Below are 14,769 nucleotides of genomic sequence, written 5' to 3' on the forward strand. Positions count from 1 at the left end.
TTACTTTATTATTATTATTTCAGATTTAGCTTGTGATTAGGTACTTCTAAGTTGTTAGTATAGAGTTCTTGTTGTAGAACATTAATGCCACAAACTGTCTCATGTGGCATTCATTTCCTGGTTGTGTGTCCTCGTCCTCCTCTGGTTTTAGGTCTGGTGTCTCTGCGGCGGGCCGAGGTGGAGGAGACGGTGTACTGGCTCAGTATGGGTCGGACCTTCCATAAAGTTTGCCTCAAAGACAAGATCATCACTGTCACTCGCTACCTGCCCAAGTGAGTACCCCCAACCCCAAAGAACTCTGCAAGGCTGAATTATTTTACCATGTTGAACCTCTCAAATAGAGAATAAGTATCTCCAGAGAAGTTAGGCATACGTGTGCACTCACGTGTCCCATCCTGTATGAAAACACAACACTCACAGTAAAACAATGAAGTTGTCTTTTAAAAAAGTGAAAAGGATTTAAAGTGGAGAGAATTTAAAGAAGAGATGAAGCCTTCATTTTTAACAGTTTTAGTTTTTTAAGTCAGACCCGCGGATTCCTGTTTTAGCCAATTCAAAATGTCTCTCTGTAAAAAAATAATTATTATAAATTACAGCATAGAGATTATATAAACATTTTTGTAACCTTTTTCATGGAAAATTGAAGTTTGTTCATAATAAAACATTGACTATTAACTTGTCTCTAAAACTGCACAGCATTACAGGACATTTCTTTTTGCAGTTTCTCCACAACTTATTTTTGCGAGAATACGTTTCATCATCTCCACTCACAATGCAGAACTTCAACACCAGTGGCGAGCCGTGACTTTTATACCTAGGCCCTCTGACCCCCCCCTGCCCTTCCCTCGAAAAAAAAAGAAGTTATTACGTCACAGCCTTTAAGTCTATGGTCACAGCGTATACTTCAGCGGAATATCAAAACAACGGCCCGGGGTGCAAAACGCATCAATGACAGCAACCCTCTACCACACAAAACAACACCATTTATATAAACACCTATCATCACAGGGCACCCACAGCCAAGTAACAATTAGAAATGAATGAAGTCGGCACGGCAGCCCACATTGAAAATGACTTAGGCCTACCTTTGATGATCAAATCACTTAAACACAAAGCCCATCCTCCTGTCCTTTTGGATGAAGCACTTGATGGCGGGTCATGCAGCTGATCCTTTGCCACTCCAATTTATCATTGTAACTCAATCTTGAAAATGACTCTGTTAATAATTTCGCAACGATGTAATCACTATCACTGACATGAGCCATCATGAACGAACTTATGCTAATCATAAATCTATCGGTCATAAATCTATCGATTAGATTTATGATTAGAAAATTATAAAAGTAAGGTAGACATGTGGATATTATCCGGCTGAACAAAATGTGCATTTATCTAACAGGTTCATTTTCCACAGACCTTATTTTGAGCTATTTTCCAAAACCCTATGGAGAAATCCCTTTGCTTTTTTGTCGAGGGAACCCGAGCGCCGCTTACTTCCGGGTTTTAGGACGCGTCACTGCACCTCTATAACACACATGCATCAACTTCACAGCGGGCGGAACTTGTCTGCGAAAATAAAGCCCACCCATTTAGAGGGAAGATATGATTGGTCAATTGTACTGTCATTTGACATTACTCTCTCATTGAGTTACTATAGCGGGCCCTCTGTGAATTTACAGCAGGACAGTAACTCGCAGAGAGGGCCAGACGAGCTTCTTTCATTTAACCCTTCATATTCCAACAGAAACTGAACAGGCAGATTCAAAGGATTTATTTCTTTGGAAATGTTATTTTAAATACAATTAAATCAAATTATTTTTGGTAAAACTAATGAAAAATATAACTTAAAAAATATATATTTTTAATGTTTTCAAATATTATTTTTTTGAGGGCCCTGACAGCTCGCCACTGTTCAACACTGAGGGAAAGCTGCTGCTGTAATTCAGCTGCCTCAACCAGTCTACTGTGTGTGTGTGAGGGAGGAAATGTCTTCCTGAATATAAGTGAAAAGGAGAACCAGTGTCAGCCATGTCCTGAGCTCTAAATCATCCGTTTTAAAGGTCCCATGTCATGCTTTTCCCGTTATTACCCGTCCCCTTGTGTGTTATGAAGGTTTTTATGCATGTAAACGGTCTGCAGAGTCACACACCCTCAAAGTACACCCTGTAGCGAGTACAACTCTAACACAGAAAATACCTGTCTATGCTGCACCAGAACGCCTCGTTGGAGATTTCTCTATTTCTTCCTGGGTACAGTGACGTGACCATTCCCACGGACCAATCCGTGGAGCTCCTCACACACACACTCTCTCAGCGGCGAAACTGTTACGCGCTGGGGGGGGGGGGGGGGGGGTGCTAGTGGAGCCTCGCAGATGGGGGTGCTGCAAAACCCTGCATGTCATCCCACATCTCTATCCCCTAAATCCCCTGCCATCTAACTACTATCAATATATAATACAAAAGACAACTGTGTGTGTGTGTGTGTGTGTGTGTGTGTGTGTGTGTGTGTGTGTGTGTGTGTGTGTGTGTGTGTGTGTGTGTGTGTGTGTGTGTGTGTGTGTGTGTGTGTGTGTGTGTGTGTGTGTGTGTGTGTGTGTGTGTGTGTGTGTGTGTGTGTGTGTGTGTGTGTGTGTGTGTGTGTGTGTGTGTGTGTGTGTGTGTGTGTGTGTGTGTGTGTGTGTGTTAGGTACCCGTACGAGTCTGCACAGATCCAGTACAGCTACAGTCTGTGTCCTCCACACTCTGATGCTCAGTTTGTGTCCTGCTGGGTGGAGTTTGGCCATGAGAGGCTGGAGGAGTACAAGTGGAACTACCTGGATCAGTACATCTGCTCCACAGGCTCTGAGGACTTCAGGTGCACACAAACACTGACACAGCATGTGTTTCTTTTTTACAGCTTAATGGAAATGTTATAATGATGTCTTATTATTCGTTTTTAACTTATATAAAAACTTTGCTGTTCCCCGAAAAAAACATGAATTATCACCCTTTGTAAACAATGTCAGACTACTGGTGTATCTGATTACCTACATTGAATATACAAAGAATAGACACTGAAAATGTATTCCAAAAACCACAGGGTTGCCATTCATTTCCTATGACGGTCCTTTTTGACTGGGAACACCATAACATTACATGTCATTTGTTAGACGCTTTTATCCAAAGCGACTTACATACATTCAGTACTGTGGACAATCCCCACAGGAGCAATTTGGGGTGAAGTGTCTCAGGGACACAACGACATGCTGACTGCAGTGGGACTCGAACTTGCTATCCCCTGATTCGAAAGTCTAGCACACTATCCACTGAGCCACAGCCTCCCATAAGTGTTACAAAGTTGACTAACCCACTCAAAATTCAATGAAAGTGTTGATCAGTAATTGTATATGTTCCAATGCCTACTGCGGAGGATATCATAAGGCCTTGAAGCAATCAAATGTAAAACACAATATTTATGATTGATGAAAGTAGGTAAACGGTCAGATATGACCCGGACACGACAGATGTATTGGTTTCATTATCAAAATAACACTACATAAACCCCTGTATCAATTTTCTTTTGTTTTTTTCTTTTAATATGTTCCGAACACGACAGGAGGGTTTTAAGGACAACAAAAATGTCTTTGTTTAAAATGAATCCAAAAATATTACTCCATAACCATTTTTGTATATCTGCTGATAGAAAAAGAATCCCACTGTTCTGTAAAGGGTGCAGCCTTGTCCTCTTCCTCACTGTGCTTCTCTCCTGCCTCCACAGTCTGATCGACTCCCTGAAGTTCTGGAGGACTCGCTTCCTCCTGCTGCCGGCAGGGGGAGCGAGGCGGGTGGCGGATGGGGAGGGGCACTGGGATGTGTATGGGGAGGGGGCAGGTTCTGGGATTGGAGGCAACGGGGACTGGGTCCTGCTGGATGGCTTCATCCGCTTCCTGGAGGGTCTCAACCGCATCCGGAGGAGACACCGCTCCGACAGGATCATCAGGGTGAGCCTCTCTCTGACAGCATGTTCCATCAAACTGATCCCTCACACTTTGCTTTTTATCTACTTTAAATGCATTTTGCTAATACTTCTGTATTCTAAAGTCAAATTGTACTTAATGTCATTGATACTTTTTCTACCAGGTCTCGTTTTTTTATTGTATTTTATTTATTGTTGTTTTATAAAAGCTTTAGAGGCTACTTTAACTATTTTAATGTCAGGGTTATTTGCAGCTCTGGCACCACTGTTCTTGTGTTTTTGAGTGTTGTTGTCCCCTCACTCCCTGTTAGATTTCAGCTTAGTTAGGAAACAATTAGTTGATTAAACACCCATTATAATATCATTCAATTGTCATTTAAAAGAATACTAATCATTCAATGGTTCAGACTGTTTTATGACGCATGTTTTATGAGCAGTTTGGACTGTTGGTCAGCCAAAAGAAGTAATTTAGAAAATTGTGTTTTTTGGCTCTTTTCTGACATTTTTCTGTTATAAAAATTATTTTCAATTTAACCCTAACCCTAACCCTAACCCTCACCCCAGCAGAAGGGCACCTCAATGAAAGGCCTGCAGGTCACCAGTCCTCTCCCGGCGTACCCCCCCGAGCCACTGGTGCCCCCACAGGGGAAGAAAGGCACTTCAGCGTTATCAGCCTTACTGGAGATGGAGCAGAACCAGAAGTGAGTGTCTCCTGCCAGACCAGCGTGTTGTTTGTAGTGATGATGAGAGCAAGCTTCATGAAGCTTTCAAGGTTTCCAGCCAATGGGTTTGTAAAGGGTTCGTTTCTCCATGTTTCATTCAACAGTGGTGTAAAATAACTAAGTACATTTACTTAAGTACTTAAGTACAATTTTGAAAGAATTGTACTTTACTTGAGTATTTACATTTCCTGCTACTTTGTACTTCTACCCTACTACAATTCAGAGGTAAATGGTGTACTTTTACTCCACTACATGTATTTAATACCTTTAGTTACTTTACAGATTTGGATTAATGATGTGAAATATAATCAACACTTAAATCAGACTTTAGTTACAGAGTAAAAGAGGCAGATGTGACCTCTCAAGAAAGTGATCGTTGATGCACTGATTTCAGTTTGGGAATAATATTAAGCAATGAAATAAGTTGTATTTCCATATAATCCACTGATATCGCCTTCAGAGGAAACTTTTCATTTAGCTGACGCTCTTATTACTGCATTAGCTTCACTTAAAGGCTAATCTTTTGTTAGTGCTGCGTACCGAAGTTTTTTATTTTTATATTTTGTTTAGCAAAGATGCAGTTGAAACAGATGGTTTTTGGGCTGCGGCGGAAGATGTGTAAACTCTCTTCTGTCCTGATATCAATGGGGAGCTCATTCCACAAACTTGGGGCCAGGATAGCAAACAGGCGTGTTTTTGTTGAGGTGTACCTGGGTCCCACTCGCAGTGAGGGAGCAGCAAGCTGATTGGCCGATGCAGAGCGAAGTGCAGTTCCGGGATTACTCGACCCACGCTCTGAAGCCTCGGCAGAGCAGGTGACATCACTAATGTTTCTGTTCGAGCTTCAAAATAACCACATTCCCTCTGCTTCCTGTCAGGACTCTGGAGGAGCAGCAGGCAAAGCCCACCTCAGCTGTCAATGACCCCTCAGGTGTTACCACAGCCCCCACATATGTAGACAGCCCCCGCAAGGTGAGCATCAGAACACTTTGTTTTAGCTTCCGCTGACCCTTCTGCAGCAGCTTTCTGGTTTAAAAGGTTTTTTCTTTGCTGGTGCTTTGGTTTGGGGGTTCTGCTCTGGTTTCTCTCATTCCATCTGCATTCCCCCCCCCCCCCCCCCCCACTCTGTTCTGTTTTTACTGGGTTTGATTCTGGGTTCCGTTCTTCCTGTGCTGACAGGACGCTGCCTTTATTTTGGATTTTATACGTAGCCCTCGCTCCTCCTACATCTATCACTCTCAGGTCAGTAATGAGCTCTAAAGGCTGTGTGTGTGTGTGTGTGTGTGTGTGTGTGTGTGTGTGTGTGTGTGTGTGTGTGTGTGTGTGTGTGTGTGTGTGTGTGTGTGTGTGTGTGTGTGTGTGTGTGTGTGTGTGTGTGTGTGTGTGTGTGTGTGTGTGTGTGTGTGTGGGTGTGTGTGTGTGTGTGTGTGTGTGTGTGTGTGTGTGTGTGTGTGTGTGTGTGTGTGTGTGTGTGTGTGTGTGTGTGTGTGTGTGTGTGTGTGTGTGTGTGTGTGTGTGTGTGTGTGTGTGTGTGTTGTAGCTCTTCTAACTTGCTCTCTATTGCTGCATGAGCATCGTATGTCTTTGAGTTTTCACTTTTATTCCGTTTGTATTTGATCTCTGTACTGTAGTGCATGCTAGTAGGTAGTGACACTGTAAACTCTCACACCAGGATCGCATTACTTCAACCTTTTGTGAGGATTTATCTGTCTGCAGTCCCCCACAGTAAGGATATGTAGACGTTAAATAATTTCAGTCAGTTGCCAGGTGAATTACTTATAGTGCTGCATTGCTCCTTTTCTCATTTTATATCTAAGCATACTGTAAAGTAAATACAAAAAAAGAAGTGCATTTTGGTTTATAAAACATGGTCAGGCCTCAATGAGTGAAAGTCAAAGTCAAAATAGGAATCAAAGACACAGACCAATTTCATAAAAAAGATCTAGCCTAAGTTGAATCCCCTTAGGTCCAAGAGTGCCTGATTGAATTTTACGTAGGTAGGTACAGTGTTATTTAAAAATCTGTTCTGTGAAGGTAAGTGGCATATATCCTGAAGTCAGTGTTCTCCAACCCTTCAGAGTAGTACATGTTCTGTGATCCTGGTGTTACTCACATGTTGGGAATCACAAATGCACCCTCTCCTGTTTCCATTTATGACAGCAGGATTGAGTTAGTAAAAGCTCTGCTCCCCCATATCAAAATATAGTTTTTCTCTACTTCCCTCCACTGTTATTTATTAATTCAGGTAGATTTGTTTCATTTATGCAGCTCTTGAGATATCTGTCTTTAAAGGGGACCTATCATGCAAAATGCACTTTTGTACGTCTTTTATACATGAATATGTGTCCCCGGTGTTCCAGGGAACTCACCAAGTGTCAGAAAACACAACCCTCTCTATTTTCCTCCATACCCAAATCTCTAAAAAAGGGGCTGCAACGGATCTGATAAAAACTGATCCAGATTTGAACACTGTCCTGACGTCAGGACAGTGGCGCTACGGCTATTGGGCCAACTCCACCAATCAGGAGGAGACAGCCACGGCCATTGCCGTTCGAAAGCGCTGGAGACGCTGTAGTACATATGCCAGGCCTGTAGATGGTGCTGTTCTCACTGAATCTGCCCTTGCAGAGCAGAGCTAAAAAAATGTCAAATTGAGCAAAATGAGGCATGGCTAAAATGCATGATCTGTTTGGTATTTTGAAAAAACAAAAGTATAAATATGCCTTATATAGGTATGGTCCTACACTTCTGCCTCTCTTATACAATGGATATACAGTACGTGATTTAGTTTGTGGTGTATTACTATTCTTAAAAATGACAACTTGAAAAAAATCAACAACATTATTTCCTATCCTGGGGATAAACACAGGATACAGATTTCTCTGTTGATTATCCCAAATGAACAGCAACACCTTCTGGAAAAGGTACATCTTTTCGTTGTAATGCTGTAAGCAGCACAAGCAGAATCAGTTCTCCTACACTGAATTGATGTGGTGGCAGAAATCTGTCAGATACTGTATTTCAACCCTGGATAAGAACTGTCTACATGGCTGAATAACACAAGACGTAAATAAGAAATGTTCTAGGGAATCCTTCAAAGCATACTAAATGCAACAGCTAATTATGTGGAGTACTTTTACTGTGTAGTTACCTGCTGAATCCAGCGAGGCTGCAGATAAAGGAGTCCAGGCAGCAGGAGCAGCAGCAGCAGGAGGAGGAGGAGCAGCAGGAGCAGCAGGAGCAGCAGGAGCAGCAGGAGCAGCAGCAGCGCCCCCTGCAGGAGAGGCTGCAGCAGGCAGCACTGTAGACACCAGGTAACATCTCCCTCTATGCTGCAGTGATAAGTATTATTGTATTTTTTATTTTTAAGAAGGGACAAAGCACATTAGTTAACATGAACACTCACAGTCCCTCATACAGAAAACAGAAACACTGACAAATACACATGAGCCGATTTAAACACATGAGCTCAATTAGAGCTCATATTAAAGCACATATGCACAATTAAAAACACACTAATACAAACCAAAAAACACAACAGACACATATGCATATACATAGGCAAAGATAATTAGAAAAACAATGACCTACCCCATTACTGCAAAATTACATTTGTGACAGAGAACAGAGATTATGAGTATTACCATCAAATCAGACTTTAATACATTTGGACTGAAGTACCAGTCAAATGGTAAAATAAAAACAAAGTTTAATCCCTGATCAAATGTACATGAGAGGATCTTGAACATATTCTCTTCAGTGATTGTTAGGGATGGGTATCGTTAGGATCTTATCGATACCGATACCGATACTGCTTATCGATACCGGTATTTTTCGATACTCTTATCGATACTTTTCAATCATTTGGTGCTCAAAATTATAGACATGATTACAAGATGTGAAGATTAAACAGTCATTTTATTGTAATTTTTATTTGTATTTATTATTTAATGTAACTTTTTCAATGTCCTACCAAGCAGGTATGAGTGTGTACAGTGTGTCTCTGGAAGGGGGGCGGTAATTAGGGGCAGTTCATAAATCCATGTAAACATGACCATTATTCAGTTAAAACGAGACGCTTGCGTGCGTGCGTGTGTGTGTGCGTGCGTGCGTGCGTGCGTGCGTGCGTGCGTGCGTGCGTGCGTGCGTGCGTGCGTGTGTGCGTGTGTGTGTGCAGTAATGGATATTCGGCGATTTTTAAAACGTCCAATTTCATCTTGTAAAGCTTCAACAACAGAAGAGCCACCGACTGAGCCTAACCTTACCAACCAGCAGCCGTCAGAATGTGAAGTGGCAGACACGCAAACGAGCAGCTCTGGATTAGCAGGACCAGCTAACATTAACCCCACAGCAGGGAGACCACCGGTGCCGGGGCTGTCAGTGGGTCATGATGATCTTGGGGAAAAACACAGCTGTCCCAAGCAGCCTACTTTATCCGAATTCCCCTCAAAAATGATTGGGAAAACAAAACAATCATTTTCCACGTACTATTACAAGAACTATCCCTGGCTGGAATATTCAGTACGAATGGATGCCGTCTTCTGTTTTTCATGCCGCCACTTCCAGACTGACAGCGGTGTGGAGGATTCCTTTAGAAAGGGCCTGAGTGACTGGAAAAAACTAAGCAGCAAACTGGAGAAACATGCACACTCCCAGGCCCATCTGAACTGCATGGTTAAATGGGATAACTATAAAGTGACTGCATCTTCTGGATCTATTGCAGCTAAACCTTCCCGAAGCCACGGAGATTCTGTTGAGAAGAACAGATCTTATTTGTGCAAAATTGTTGATATTGTGAGGCTGTTGTCCAAACTCGGATTGCCTTTTCGTGGGCATCGGGAGGGAAGCGAGTCAGAGTCGCGTGGGAATTTTCTTGAGGTTTGTGGCTTCTTCTCCAAGTATGATTCTGCTTTTAAAAACATGCAGTCCAACTATTTCAATGCTACTAGCCCAGATTTCCAGAACAAAGTCATTGACATATGCGTTAACTTAGTTCGTGCAGAAATTGTATAGAAAGTGCAGGATACTGGATTTTTTTCTATAATTGCAGGTGAGGCCAGGTCTTGCAAAACGGAACAACTATCAGTGTGTTTAAGATATGCAGAGCAGCTTGAAATCAAGGAGCGTTTTTTGTGTTTTATTGATTGCTCAGCATCTCGCAACGCGGCTGGGATTGTGGAAGCAATAAACAAAGGACTTGAGATGGGTGGACTGAAACATATCCCAATTGTTGCCCAGAGTTACGATGGTGCCTCCGTCATGTCTGGTCACGTTTCTGGTGTGCAGCAGCGCATCAAAGAGACCCACCCATACACAGTGTACGTGCACTGCTTGGCACACTAAATCAGTAGTCAACCGCAGTGTGAAAACACGGGGTCTCGTTCTTTCCTATGAGAGCTGCTCATTGGCGCATGAGGACCAATTGGCCCAACTTTTGAGAGAGCGAAACGTCATAGATTACCCATCATGCCTGGCTGTCAGAGCAGAAGAACCCGTGGGTGTTTCTGTGGGTGTTTCTCAATGTCGAGTAAAGCTGCTCCAGAGCCACTATTTCAAGCATACTACGTCATCGAGTGCCGCCGAAGGACTGTTCCAATCTCCAGCATACTTGGAATTCTATCGAGCCCGGCGTACTTCGTAGCGAGAAATTTCGAGGCTGCACATGTGTAGACTCCGCGGTCTTAAAATCCCCACAATGCTTTGCGCACGGACCAATTTCCCCAAATCTGTGGTGGAAGATGTAAGGCGGGGCCTCTCATATGACGCACACCTGCACACTTGCTCGCCTGTTCCACTCTTTGTTTTCCGAATGCCAGGAAGTATTCTTGCCTCGCTTCTGAAGCAAGTGACTCGGAAGACATGTGCTACCAAGCAAGCGTCCTCGACATTGAGAAACACCCTCAATGTCGAGGAAAGCTGCTCCAGAGCCACAATTTCAAGCATACTACGTCATCGAGTGCCGCCGAAGGACTGTTCCAATGTCCAGGATACTTGGAATTCTACCGAGGCCGGCGTACTTCGTTGCGGGAAATTTCGAGGCTGCACATGTGTAGACTCCGCGGTCTTAAAATCCCCACAATGCTTTGCGCACGGACCAATTTCCCAAATCTTTGGCGGAAACTGTAAGGCGGGGCCTCTCATATGACGCACACCTGCACACTTGCTAGCATGTTCCATTATTCGTTTTCCGAGGCTAGGAGGTATTCGTGCCTCGCTTCTTAAGGAACTCACTCGGAGGTACATGTGCTACCAAGCAAGCCTCCTCGACATTGAGAAACACCCCGTATGTGCGCCCTTAAGCCCGCCCTTAAGCCCCGCCCCCAGAGCTCCCACTCTCGGCTCAGTAGAATGAATGGAGACAGAAAATAAATCTAGATTCGGCTTTTAGTGCATTTTACAACTTTAAGGGCTATAAAATAGTTCATACTGGGTAGTTTATTTAGTTAAATTATCCGTTGATTTACAGACGTCTCTTTCCCCATGTTGGTCAATGGGAAAAAGTCTTTCTGGGCCGGGTGACGTCACGGACTGATACGGAAATTGTAGTACCGCCGTTTGGACACAAAGAATATTTTCATCAGAGTCCGGTGCACTTCCTGGGGGCTTGGTCTGCCCCTATGGTCTGCCCCCGGGAGTCTCACAATAATAAGAGCGCTGTTAGGAGAGATGACGAGTGGCATTCACAGTGGCCAATCAGAGTGGTACTCAAACCGGATACGTCACACGGGATGAGGGTTCCCAACCAACCAGAATAGTTTAAACTAAGGAAGTAGCGTAATTCATATATCGATAGCAGCACCTTTGTCCAGCGGCTTAACGGTATACCAATACCGTCCAATCAGGTACCGGTACTGACTTAGTACCGGTTCTCGATACCCATCCCTAGTGATTAAATGTATGTTCCTTGTCTTAATGTTTGTTTGAAAATTGTGAGACTTCATCTGATGATAACATATCTAGCAAAATTAAAGGAGTTTATTATATGGACATAGCATATCTTAATAGTGTATTCAATAGTTTGCTTTATGAAATCACATGTTTCAGTCAGTCTGAAAACCAGTAAATATAAATACATAAATAATTTGCTGTTGAATATGTGGCTCATCACTGAGCCGTAGCACTGATCCGAGTTCTGTTTCAGCGGGCAGTCTGCAGCCGGAGACCTCTCCATCTCCTCTTCCTCAACTCTCATGGAGATCCTGGAGGCCATCAAACATCCCACGTAAGATCTGTTGTGTTTTTCTGGCTTTCCATTTGTTAAGTTAATGTGGGGCAGTTATTCTACACTGTGTCTCGAATATTTAAGCTTCTACTTATTTAAAACATTAAAAAGTTCAAGTTATCATAATCATAATGCATCTTGCTAGTCTAACTGTACTAAATGCAAATATAATGTTATGTTTAAAAAAATCATCATAATGCAAAAATATTTCTTTGATATCATTTCTTTTTTTTATGCTATAGGAATGTTTTTTATTGGAATGGGGTTATACATGTAAAAGAGAAGAAATTGGTATTTTATAGAATAAAAAAAAAAACATACCTTGAACCCAGAAAAAAACGTTTGTTTTTGTTTCTTACTAAATGAAAGTTATTATTATATCAGGCCCTTGGGTTTGGTTTAACAAAGTTATTGCTGTTCTAAATGTTTGTGTGTGCTCTCTGTTACAGGACGGGTGTGCAGCTGCTGCCGGAACAGAAAGGACTTCCACTCAACTGCTTCATCAGCGCGGAGGTCGTTCATTGGCTGGTCAACAACGTGGAGGGCGTGGCCACACATGGGATGGCTGTGGACATCATGCAGGTAACAGTCCTACCTGTTCAGAAATGTCATGGTCAAGGAAAGCAATGAGGTAGAATTCATAACAAGTTAAAGGTATTACATCTCTTGCTAATAGATATAATTGATATCTTCACACAAATACCCAAATCTCGGCCCATAGAGCATGCACACTTGTGTTTTCCTTCAGCCCCGCCTCCCATCCACTGATTTATTTTTCCAAATGTAAGGTGGAATAGGGATTTCACACTATTCCACTGATCAACAGGTGGCTGTATGATGCTAAGATATGCCGCTATCGAAAAGCAAACAAGAGGAAACCTTGCGTTAGTTAGCTCTGGATGTAAATATAACGATAGTTACGCATGTAACTACGGTTCTATGAATTCTGGATGAGCGTCAGAGGCAGTGTTTAACACTCGATGTTATCCATCTCGCGCATGCGCAGGTCGAGTATTTAATATCAACAAAGTAATATGTTGCCCACGTCACCATCAGAAATGTCTCAAGGGAATCTTCTCGCCAAGATTCCGAGTGACAGAGAACTCTGGCGGTCATCCAGAATTCATAGAACCGTAGTTACATGCGTAACTATCGTTCTATTTCATTCCTACTGACAGCCAGAGGCAGTGCTTAGCACTGGAAGATTATACCAACATAGCCACGAGGAATTCAGTACCCACCTTACCGGGAGCAGCCTGCGTGGGAGGCAGCAACATTGACCCAGTAAAAACAGGCAAATGTGCAAGGTGAAGCCCAGGAGGGCACGGAACAAATCTCACTTAGAGGTACCCCTCGTAGTGCTGCCCAGGAGGTTGAGACACTCCTGGTGGAGTGGCCCTTAACATTAAGAGGCAAAGGCAGACCTCTTGATGTGTATGCCTCCTCAATCACCTCAACAATCCACCTAGAAAGCCTCTGTTTGGAAAGTGCGCGCCCTTTCTTAGGGCCCCTGTTGCAGACAAACAGGCCATCAGAGCGGCGAAAGCCAGCAGTCGCCTGTATATCATATTTCAAGGAGAGCAGCTCTGCCGAAGCAGCTTCCACGTGAAAAATATGGGTTAGGCTAAAGTGCCACCCCTGTACCACCTGAGAACCAGCGTATGCACGTTTCACTCACTGACAAGGCGTGAAGCTCACTCACACGCTTGGCTGGTGCCATCGCAAAAAAAAAGCAAACTTTGCCGAAAGCCATTTAAGCTCTGCCTGCCCCAGGGGTTCAAAGGGTGGGGAAAGGAGGGCTTCCAGCACCATTGGCAAGTCCCATGAGGGAACCTTGATAGCTCGAGGGGGTTTCGCCGCTGGGCACCTTGAAGAAAACGGGAGACACTCACTATGACTCGCGCATGCATGCACGTGCACGGTTGTGGCATGACCACCAAAACAGAAAGATATGGACACAAGATGTGTGCAAATGTATTTAGTATCCTATCCATTTGAACATGATTTAAGTGGGGGGTGGAAAGTTGCTAACAACATAAAGAAACGGCAGGCACCGGCTAATTACACCACAGCCTTGCCGATAACCGGAACCCGATAACCGGAACCCGAAAACAGGACGACTTTAATAATGAGATACTTGCCTCTTTAGTTTCTCAGCCGGGAAGACACATCCTTAGCCTAGCGGCATCCGCAATTTGCCGAACATACCTGGCGAAAAAAACACCGGTCTGTCAGCGTAATATGTTCAGCCGTTTATGACCAATCGCAGCCCTTGGAGGACAAAACCGAGACTCCAACACAACGGTTACAGGGCTACCAACGTAATAATAGAGACATTTCTGATGGTGACGTGGGCTGATATAGGCGGGGCTGCCCTACGTCACCCCAGGTCACATATTACTTTGTTGATATGAAATACTCGACCTGTGCATGCGCGAGATGGATAACATTGAGTGTTAAGCACTGCCTCTGGCGTTCAATAGGAATGAAATAGAACTTTTGTTTAAGGACACTTTGTGTTACTCTTCTCTGCATGTGCTCATCTGTGAATGTTCCTGTGTGTTTGCTTTGTGTAGAAAATGCTGGATGAAGGCGTTGTGTCCCACGCTTCTGGAGATGCCATGCGCACCTTCGTCTACGGATTCTATTTCTACAGGATTGTAGGAGAGAAGGATGGTGAGTGGATTTAAAATGCTCTCTCTGCTTTCATCTCAGTATACAGTTCTGCACATACTTGTAAACTTGTGTCATAACGCTGTCCTCTGCAGGCTCCGCCTCCCAGCCGCCCCCCAACCCCGCTGGAGGCTGGTCGGCTGCCGCCCTGGAAGACTTTGCCCTGTTCCAGAGGAAGTGGTTCGAGGTGGCCTTCGT

General features: G+C 43.6%; 1 protein-coding gene across 8 annotated transcripts in view; it reads left to right on the forward strand.

The window, feature by feature from the left end:
* Positions 1-14,769, forward strand: part of depdc5 (DEP domain containing 5, GATOR1 subcomplex subunit) — a 43,334-nt gene that overhangs the window by 16,776 nt on the left and 11,789 nt on the right. For 5 of the 8 annotated variants that reach the window (XM_034119037.1, XM_034119075.1, XM_034119065.1 and 2 more), the window contains exons 28-38: positions 152-272; positions 2,686-2,853; positions 3,757-3,979; positions 4,519-4,655; positions 5,555-5,648; positions 5,856-5,918; positions 7,824-7,990; positions 11,818-11,898; positions 12,348-12,480; positions 14,475-14,574; positions 14,667-14,769. The exon at positions 14,667-14,769 is cut by the window's right edge. In XM_034119037.1, the coding sequence (XP_033974928.1) occupies positions 152-272; positions 2,686-2,853; positions 3,757-3,979; positions 4,519-4,655; positions 5,555-5,648; positions 5,856-5,918; positions 7,824-7,990; positions 11,818-11,898; positions 12,348-12,480; positions 14,475-14,574; positions 14,667-14,769 (1,390 nt within the window). The remainder of the gene's footprint in view (positions 1-151; positions 273-2,685; positions 2,854-3,756; positions 3,980-4,518; positions 4,656-5,554; positions 5,649-5,855; positions 5,919-7,823; positions 7,991-11,817; positions 11,899-12,347; positions 12,481-14,474; positions 14,575-14,666) is intronic. The other 3 variants (XM_034119042.1, XM_034119059.1, XM_034119083.1) reach the window with 2 other exon arrangements.

Source organism: Trematomus bernacchii, unplaced genomic scaffold, assembly GCF_902827165.1.
Source record: "Trematomus bernacchii unplaced genomic scaffold, fTreBer1.1, whole genome shotgun sequence".
NCBI lineage: Eukaryota > Metazoa > Chordata > Actinopteri > Perciformes > Nototheniidae > Trematomus > Trematomus bernacchii.